The following is a 10,242-nucleotide window of genomic DNA, read 5'->3' as shown; positions in this document are numbered from 1 at the left end:
TGTTAAACTTCTTTTATTAGTTTTGCAAAAAAAAAAGTCTCAGTCAAAATAATATAAATAGTTAATATGTAAAACAAAAACCAAAATTTCACACAGTCCTACATAAAAAATACACTACAGACTCTTGGGACAGACTTTTACACAGCTTTCATGTTCTCCATTCAATCAACCAAACAATAAGCACTGAAAGTAAATGAGAAAGAAAATATTCTATTTATTCAGCACACCTTATAATTCATTGTAAACAAAAAATGATACAATTTGATATGTTACTGTACCTCTAGTGTTTATATCTTAAAACCTAGTTTTCTTAAACACTCTTTATGTGCTTCAATTTCTTCTTTGCAGTTTTCCTCTCCATTGGCCATGATACTAAAACATAAAAGATTGGAAACGTAATTTTAAGATAAGAAGTAACATATTTTCTCTATAGAGAGCATATCTATCATGAACCATTTGTCTTTTTTGCTTACTAAAAGAAAAGGAAACTCAAAGGGTTAGGAAGGAAGACAAATATGTACTGTACCTATAATCAACTATACAGTGTATAGAATATTTATTATTCCAGATCATTTTATATACCGGGCATATAAATATGTAAAAAAAAAACGATTGGATTGCATCATCAAAACACGACGTGGAGTAGTCCATGCAATGATTATTACTGGTGTATAAGAACATTCAAATTGAAATAATTTTTACAGCAGTTCTCGGTAGTGAAATTTTCATCATAAAGCTAAACCCTATAAAGTTGACATATAATTTTTATATAATTCATTATTACAATACGTTTGACTTTACTTTGTGCCACATTTGTGACATTGATCTGTTGACAGATTGATAGATTCATCACCGATCACTATATCACTATGTTATATAAAAAGAAATTATAACATGTTGGGCCAAGAAGGATAGTTGAACAACCCTGACAAGTCAAGTGTAGTTAGTAATCAGACTTGCTCAGACTTTAAACTAACTCAGAAAATAGATATTGCAAAATAAATGAATCTAGTAGTAATATGGCCATCGACCTCACCATTCATCCCTTATTTTCCTTGTTTCCGGACAAGCACAACACGGTTTCAACTTCTTGTCTGGTTCACTTGCCTTCTCCGGTTCCTTAGAAGATGATTCTGTAGATCCCATAGTCGAAAATTATGAAACTAGCATGCGACCTTCGATTGAAAGTGAAACCGGAAGTAATTTGGAACAGGCCGAGGCTATCCGCACGACGGTCGTGCCGATTATATTCGTTATTCGCACGACGGTCGTGCCGAAGTCACTGTAATTACTAAAAAAATAATAGAGATTGCATTGCATACCCATTATGTAAAAGTTATCATTTTTGTCATAATATTAGCTGCATGTATTTTTGGTGACCAATGGTATATACCACATGATATTTTATACAAAAGGTAATTGTAATAAATATTTGTAAAATCATTGTTTATGAATTCGCTTTGGTAAACAGTACTTTCTTCAATTAGTCAAATCAACATGGCGGAAGGAGTAGATTTTCAGGTATCATTCACTTAAATTTACACAAATATTCTCAAATTACCCATCAAAGACAGTTGTGTTATTTATATGATAATTTAAAACACCGAGTGCCTCATAAATGTGTCATTTTACCTGTTGTGCATGGCTCACTTTTTACGAGAGAGACATTGTCCACTGTAGCGTTAGATTTTTGGAATGATTTGATAATGATAAATCTGAATGGCTGATAACATCTGTCTGATCTAAAATATATTTTTTATCAAGTTCGATGAAGATGAAGTGGAAGACGATATTCCGTTGGAAAAGAGAAAGAAAATATTTCTGAAAGAATGTAAGTATAGAATAAGAATATAGATGTCATTTACTCATTTATGATTTATATACATTTACAAAAAATCCCTCTATACATAATATTAGTTTTCTCCTTTATTTGACTTAAAAAAAAAGAAAACCTATTGCGTTAATTTTTTTTAACCACATTATTTTTATGAACTACATTACGCATTTAACCTTTTTAAAGCAGCGTGCACAATTTCTTGCTCTCTTTTTAGTGGCACGACCGTTATATCGGCACGACCGTGAAATAACGAATATAATCGGCACGACCGTCGTGCGGATAGACACTTCCTTTGGAACAAGCTAATAAACGAAGCCTAAAGTCACTGTATACTATAAAAATAATATGTTATTGCATTGCATACATTATGTAAAAGTTATCATTTTTGTCATAATATTAATGTATTTTTAGTATGTAATTGATATTTTATACGAAAAGAAATATATTGTTTAAACAGATATAAATATAAACAATCAAATGGCAAATTTTCTTTTAAATTTACACAAATATTCTCAAAGACAATTGTGTTATTCATATGGAATTAAAACACCGAGTCACAGCTATTGCAGAAAAATTTTACATTTTTGGAATGATTTGATAATGATAAATCTGAATGGCTGATAATAGTCTGATCTAATATATCCAAGTTCGATGAAGATAGTGGAAGACGATATTCCAAAAGAGAAAGAAAATACACAGAATGTAATTAGCTAAGAATATAGATGTTATTAAATACTAATTTATGATTATAAGAATGTCTTCCCCTTTCATATATGGCAAGAAATAAGTGCTGACTTTCACCTATGTTCAATTGTAACATGGTTGAAATAGCTAAATATATCTACTTGAAATAGCTATGCCCTATATAAAGCTACACAGGTATATAATCTGATAAAATTCTTTACTGAAACCAACTGCAGTAAACAGTATGATAATTGATAAATTCACCTTCAAATTTTCTTTTATTCTGTTGTAGTGCGCTGTATGATGTATGGTTTTGGAGATGACAGGAATCCGTATACAGAGAGTGTAGAGCTGCTGGAAGATCTTGTCATTGAATACATTACAGAAATGGTAAAAATAGGCATATATACTTCATTCCTATGATACCGGTCAGAGGCGTAGTCACAAACTTAAAAGTAGGGGGGCTCAAGTCCAGAAATTCTTTGACAAGCAAAAAAAAAAGTAGTGGCCAACTTTTTTTTCAAAGGCAAGCTCCTTTCAATATTATTTCAAAATAACTGTGATTTTGTTCTTCATTAAAAAGTGGGGGGGGGGGGGGGCACAACATAATCTTTGCTAAAGTGGGGGGGCTACCCCCGCTGCCCCCCCCCCCCTATGACTACGCCTATGCCGGTGGTTCTACAGTACTGGGGTATTTTCTATTTTCATCTCTCGCATGCAAAAAAAAGAAGCCTAGTGGTCAGTTATTTTTTGACATGAGAAGTGATACTCTGCAGTAAAGCTCATTTATTCATAAATAGTAACAACTATTTTTCACAATACCCATAGTTTGTGTACTATTTTGCACCACACGGTCAACACCTCATACCAGACACTCGTAAAAGTGTTAAAACAGCTATATTGTAAACCATTTCCACTTCAAAGGCCACTGTAAATACCAGTAGAAGCAGATGAAGTAGAAATGGTAAACATGGGTGTACAACTGTATTACAGAAATGGTAAAAATAGGGATATATAAGCTCTACAATAGAAATTGTAAAAGATAAACATATAGCAGTATAACAGAAATGGTTAAAAAAGATATATACTGATTGATATAGTTGTATAATAGCAGAAATGGTAAAAATAGGCATATAGATGTATATAAATAGTAAAAATAGGCATATAGATGTATATAAATAGGAATGGTAAAATAGGCATGTAGATGTATATAAATAGGAATGGTAAAAATAGGCTTATAGCTGCATAACAAAAATAGTAAAAGCATTAATATTTGGTAATTAAAAGGGATTATTAAGTTATACTCTATAATAACTATGCAGTAAAATACTAGTGTAGTAATAAATAATCAAAAAATCTTCAGCGTTTGATAATTTAGGACATTTATGTATATAATGTCATCAATTAAATAAAAATATTATATTTTCAGACAAAGAAGGCGATGGAGGTTGGGCGTCCAGGTAGAATTTCTGTAGAGGACATCATCTTCTTAATCCGAAAAGACCCAAAGAAATACTCCCGTGTGAAGGAACTCCTAATGATGAACGAAGAACTCAGAAAAGCAAGAAAGGCCTTCGATGAAATTAAATATGCGACGACAAAATGAAAGATTCATAAAAAAACATCATCAAGGACCATATTGGGAAATGTTGTATTGCATTCACATTACTGTTGGATGAATTACATTTGCTGTTGTGAGCCAGTACGCGTCTATAGCTTTGAGTTCTTGTTTGAGATTACAAGAAACTTTGTGCACCTGAAGTTGATACATGTTTTATATGAAAGAAAGTACAGTGTAAATATACGATTTTAAAACTTTATTTTGCTTCATCTTTATTACTTTAGTAAAAAGCATTAGAGTACCATATTTTGTGTGTTATTGATATGTTAACCAGAGGATAAATTATTAATTTTTTGATGACTTTTTAATAACAATTATATACTAAGAATTGTTACAAGGAAATGTTATAGAATTGATATTGTGTATTAAAAATGAATGAACTTTGTACAATTTACTTCTGATAATATGTCGGGTGTTGACTTCTCATAATACGCATATTCCTGCACATCTCACAACTGTTTGTATTCGTATTAAGAGAAGGCAACACTCTACTTGTGAAAATCTGTTATACAATTTAGGCAGAACGCTTCTCCTTTGGTTGTCATGATATTAAATATTCATGTCATTTAGAAATCTCTCTTCAAAAAATATGTAATTATGTTTATCCTTTTATACCCGTAATCCGTTTTTGGTTTTCATGAATATATAGTTTTGCCATGGTTATCATAAAAAAAATGCTCGAAAATAATGATGCATTTAAAAATCTTTTTCCTGGAAATCTAATTAAAATCTGTTCAAATTATTTTTGAGAAATTCGTCCTATATCTAATTATGAAATGCATAGCCCAAAGGTAAGATTTCTCACCCCCCCCCCACCCCTTCACTTGGGCTAAATATGTTAAGTCATATATTTCACAAATAAAATAAAATATATGGCCTTTTCTAAAAAAGCGTTATAACAGAATTTTTATAAGGCATAATACCTCTTTTTAGATCGATGTAATAACACCTTGAACACCTTGTAGAAAGGCGTAATAATGCCTTTTAGGGTGGCTTAATAACACCTTTTGGAAAGGCGTAATAACACCTTTTAATGCCTTTTAGAAGAAGTAATGATGCCTTTTGGAAAGGCCTTATAAAGCTTTTTAGAGAGGCTTTATAACGTCTTTTTAAAAGGCCTAATAACGCCTTTTGGAATGGAAAGCATAATATGCCCTATCAAAGATTACGCCTTCTTTTGCATTATTAGGCCTTTTCTAAAAGCATTATAATGTCTTTTTTTAAAAAAAATTCTCTATAGATTGATCCTTAAAGGCTTTAGTAGTTGCTCATTTGAAATATTGAAATTAATGAAATTAACAGATACTATTTAGGTCACCTGAGTAAACTCAGGTGACCTCAATATACATGTATTTGGCTATAATGCCTTTTCAAACATGTGTCAACATTTGAACATTTCCAGCTTCTTCTCTGCAACCACTGAACCAATTTCAACCAAATTTAGCACAAAGCATTTATTGAAGGGGATACAAAAATTGTGAAAGTTTCCTTGCCCCCTCCCTGAGGGGTGGGACCAAAACCACTAAAATTAATGCAATCTTGTTAAAATTTTTATTGAAAAGTAATAGGACATCAAGCAGTCAAACTGTTTGCATGATTGTAATCAGCATTGAGTCCTTTACCAAATTGTGATTTTCATGGCCCTGGGGTCAGAGTTTACGTTTTGTTTTGTTTTCTTGTTGTTTGTAAATATGATTTCTTTTTTTTTCTCTGACCTTGTATTAAATATACTCTAAGTGCATTTTTATGATGAGCATAAGTGCCTCTACCAAAATTGTGAAAAAAAATTCCCCAGGGTCCGCGCCTGCTGGTGTTAGGGCGGGGCTCTAAATTATATATAGTGAAAGATACAAATTCTTTAAAAATCCATCTACTGCACTGGGTATTAAATATACTAACTAAGAGCATAGTTAAAAAAAAAAATCCTCTACCAAAATTGTGCAATTTTTTGGGATGGGTCAAGGGTTCTGGTGTTAGGGGTGGGGCTCTATTGATTATATAGTGAAAATACATGAATTCTTTGAAAATCTTCTTCTCTGCCTCCGGGTATTAAATATACATGTACTAACTAAGTGCATAGTTAATGATAATATTTACCAAAATTGTGAATTTCATGGCCCCAGGGTCAAGGGTTCTTGTTACGTTTTTTGGGGGGGCTCTTTGATTATATATAGTGAAAATACATGAATTCTTTTCTCCTAGCTCTGCTCCTATGTATTAAATAAACCAACTAAGTGTGTTATGATGAGCAACAGTGCCCCTGGGGTAATTGTGAATTTTATGGCTCAAGGGTTCTGGTGTTAGGTGATCAATTAAATTATATATAGTAAAAATATATGAAAAACTTCTTTGAAAATCTTCTTCTCTGCTCCTAGGTATTAAATAAACTAACTAAGTGCATAGTTATGATACAAGTGCTTGTACCAAAATTGTGAATTTTATGGTCCCAGGGTCAGGGTTTCTGGTGTTAGGGCAGGGCTCTATTGATTATATATTGAAAATACTTGAATTCTTTGAAAATCTTCTTCTCTGCTCCAAGGAATTAAATAAACTAAGTACATAGTTATGATCAGCAAGAATGCCTCTTTTAAAATTATGAATTTTATGGCCCCAGGGCCAGGGGTTCTGGTGTTAGGGGGGCGGGGCTCAATTGATTATATAATGAAAATACATTAAATCTTTGAAATTTTCTTTGTCTCTGGGTATAAAGCAGATGAACTACCTTTATAGTTTTTATGAAAAATGTTAATTTGCAGAATTGTAAATTTCAAAGCCCCAGGGTTGGGGTGGGGTGGGGGCTTTCACTTATATACTGAAAATGAATTTATTGTTTGAAATCTGCTCTTTTGTATATATTTATAAAAAAATTATTTATTTTTTGATATTAAGGGTTTCTGCCTTTTTGAAATTTGTGCAATGTGTGGAAGCCTAGGGTCAGGGGTTTATGTCACAGTGTTAGGGGCACTACTGGTTAGTTGGAATGCATTTTATATGACTGTCCCTATATATAGGTATTCAGTAAAGTAATTTAAGCAACTGCTAAGTTTATTGTTATGATGATCAATGGCGCCTCTTTCAAAATTGTGAATGTCATATAGCATCTGGCTTAAAACATGAATCAAATTCAATAACTGGAAAATTGTTGCATAATGCTCAGGTGACCTATAAGGCCCGTGGGCCTCTTGTTTAATATTATTTTCTTAAATTGTATTTTTAAAATACAATTTTTTTTATCTATTTGTAAAAACTTTTGCACATAATTGAATGCAAAACTGAAGTATTTAGTTTCTATGGCCACAGGAAGGATGCTACGCCACTGCAATAACATATTGAAAGAAAATCATTGTAAAGTATTATGTAATCCTGATAATTTTGCTGATATATAGAATACTATCCAAAATATTTCATAAACTCCATTCATTTATTTTCATAAGTAAGTAAGTAAGTAAGTAAATTTTATTTAAAGTCGGCATTGTATACAATACATAACAAGAAACATGAGCTATGTTGCTCTGCATAATGATTATCACAGTTAAAATATCACAGGAAAACATTTACAGCATAAATTAACATGCAAAAACACATGTACATATATACACATACAAATGACAAATAAAACGAATTTTAAGAATTTAACAAATTATAAGAATTTATTATTTCATTAGAATAAGTTAAAGAAAAAATAGACAAATTGAAAAGCAATACGATTGCATTAAGAGGAACAAAAATAAATATAACGTGAGTATTATAAATAAATAAATAAATAAAAGTTATATGATAATAATAAAAATTAAGTACTAAGTTTAATCCATAAATTCAGATAAAAAAATAACTAAATGTATTATTAATAATAATTATAATAAATAAATAAATAAATTTGAAAGTTTAGAAAATTAAAAATTCACACAGACATAGCTAAACCAAATTTGAGAAAGAAGAAGGGTATGGAATGCCATATACGACAGCCAACTGCTTACTGCCAACTGTCAGCTGCTTACTGCCAACTGCCACACATATTTGAATAAATTTTATTTTTATATTGATATTTATGTAAATTTCAAAAAAAAAAAAAAGGCGCGGATCTATAGGACATTTTTTCGAAGAGGGTCACTCTGGTAAAAAAAAAATCCAACCAAGAAATTCTTAAAAGAAAAAAATACATAAAGTCCTTTCCTAAATGTGACAATTTATTTCGGTCGGGGAGAAGGGGGGGGGTTTCTTATGCGTCATACCTTCATGTGTATGACATTTTTCATACCAACTTAACACAAATCCACATTTTCGGTTGGGGGGGGGGGGTTCTAAGGTTCTTAGTTGATTTATTTTATACATTAAATAACTTTTAGTTGAATGGCGTAAATGGGACACTTTTCATAAAATTTCTAAACTTCTAAAAAATAAGCTATGAATTTTCATATTTTGCATAAGTATTGTATAGTTGCAATTTTGTGTTAGATAACTATAGTGCAAATTTTGTTTTGTTTTAGAACTATAAAAATAATGGAAACGGAAATTTATTTTCAAAACATCTTTCTCTGCGAAAAGACAAATCTTTTTTATTATTATTAATCTCTCTTCAAAGGTTTTGTTGTCTCCGGGTGAAGGTATTCTGTTAATGATATAAAGCAGAAAATAGTCATTTTACTACCTATTTCAAATAGGAAAACAAATAAAAAAAATAAACAATGTACTTTATCAACCGCATATATTGAATATTACATAAGATAAAACATATTGGTCATTTTATTCTATTCAATTTTACCACAGTGACCCCCTTGGAAAAGATGTCCTGGATCCATGCCTTTTTTTCCCCTTTTTTGTGAAAATTCATATAAATATCAATATCAATATAAAATTTATTCAAATATGTGTAGCAGTTGGCAGTAAGCAGCTGACAGTTGGCAGTAATGTATTAAGTTGGCAGTAAGCAGTTGGCTGTGAAAGTATATGGCATTCCATAACAAGGGGAAAAAAATAACTAAAAAAAAAAAAAAAAAATTAAAATTGCAATAATAATAACAGTAATTTAGAAATAATTTATGTTCCTTATCAATACACATCCTGCCTAGTGATTGGGTCAATCCCTTTTACATAGGCAAGACAGGGGCGTAGTATCGAGGGGATTAACTTTTTATAACGACATTACCTTTACTATAGAAAATGTTTACTGAAAGGAAGGTTGGCCCCCCCCCCACATTTCAGCAAAGGGTAGTGTTATAAAGAAAATTTACTCCAAAAAGTTTGAATTGAAAGATAGTTGGACTTGAAAAAAGTTAGCCACTCCCCCCCCCCCCCCCCCCCCCCCCCCCCCCCCCCCCCCCCCCCCCCCCCCACAAAAAAAAAAAAAAAAAAAAAAAAAAAAAAAAAAAAATTTTTTTTTTTTTTTTTTTTTTTTTTTTTTTTTTTTTTTTTTTTTTTTTTTTTTATAACTTGTCAACTTTTTCAGGTAAGTAATAAAAAAATTTTCTAACGAGATAACTAAGTCCACTTCCAAAAACGATGCTACGCGCCTGCAAGATATGCATTGTTGTGAGGGTAAAGAAAAAAAAAATAGTAAAAGAAACACTAGAAAACTATGAAATAAAATGGGTTGGTATCATCAAAGCAAATGAAAGATTTCAAAAATAAATGAAAATTCAGCTGTTTCTAAACTAAGTGAATAAATAACAGATAAATATTGTCTCATCAGCTATGCAGCCCCACGCTGTTGTTTCTGCAGGAACTGCATTTGCATTTTTCCCCCGTAACATGTCTCAATGAAAGTTTTAAATTGGCTGAGGGCTTTCGTTATACAAGCTTAACTCCTAGCATGATTTGGTAGAGAATTCTTTACAACGTAAAAAAATTTCTGGAACTGACTGTTTCCCATACCTAGTGGTTCTTGGCCTAAAAAAAATTTTCATACCTAAAATTGTATTTTAATTTCTCTGTTGAAAAATCTTGCAGGAACAGTGGGCTTTGATTGTTTATAATTTTTTTAAAACTTCAAGGGCCATGGCTCTCATACCATGATTTTCAGTGAATAAATATCTGAATTTTGTTTTTCTAGGAGCTGGTCATAAAATGTTGTGTAGTCATTATATATGAATCTTAGTGTCCT

The 10,242-nt window shown here is 31.3% G+C and overlaps 1 protein-coding gene across 1 annotated transcript; it reads left to right on the top strand.

Annotated features, from left to right (window-relative positions):
- Nucleotides 1-1,483: 1,483 nt before the first annotated feature.
- LOC134263038 (transcription initiation factor TFIID subunit 13-like) lies at nt 1,484-4,202 on the top strand. Its single transcript, XM_062745334.1, has 4 exons — nt 1,484-1,521; nt 1,765-1,831; nt 2,814-2,911; nt 3,951-4,202. Exons 1-4 carry the CDS (start codon nt 1,498-1,500, stop codon nt 4,125-4,127), a joined length of 366 nt encoding a protein of 121 aa, XP_062601318.1. The 5' UTR covers nt 1,484-1,497; the 3' UTR covers nt 4,128-4,202.
- Nucleotides 4,203-10,242: the final 6,040 nt, after the last annotated feature.

The sequence above is a fragment of the Saccostrea cucullata genome, unplaced genomic scaffold (assembly GCF_032062105.1).
Source record: "Saccostrea cucullata isolate Sc308-1 unplaced genomic scaffold, CSIRO_AGI_Scuc_v1 ctg367, whole genome shotgun sequence".
NCBI classification, from domain to species: domain Eukaryota; kingdom Metazoa; phylum Mollusca; class Bivalvia; order Ostreida; family Ostreidae; genus Saccostrea; species Saccostrea cuccullata.
This window is presented reverse-complemented; position numbering and strand designations above follow the sequence as displayed.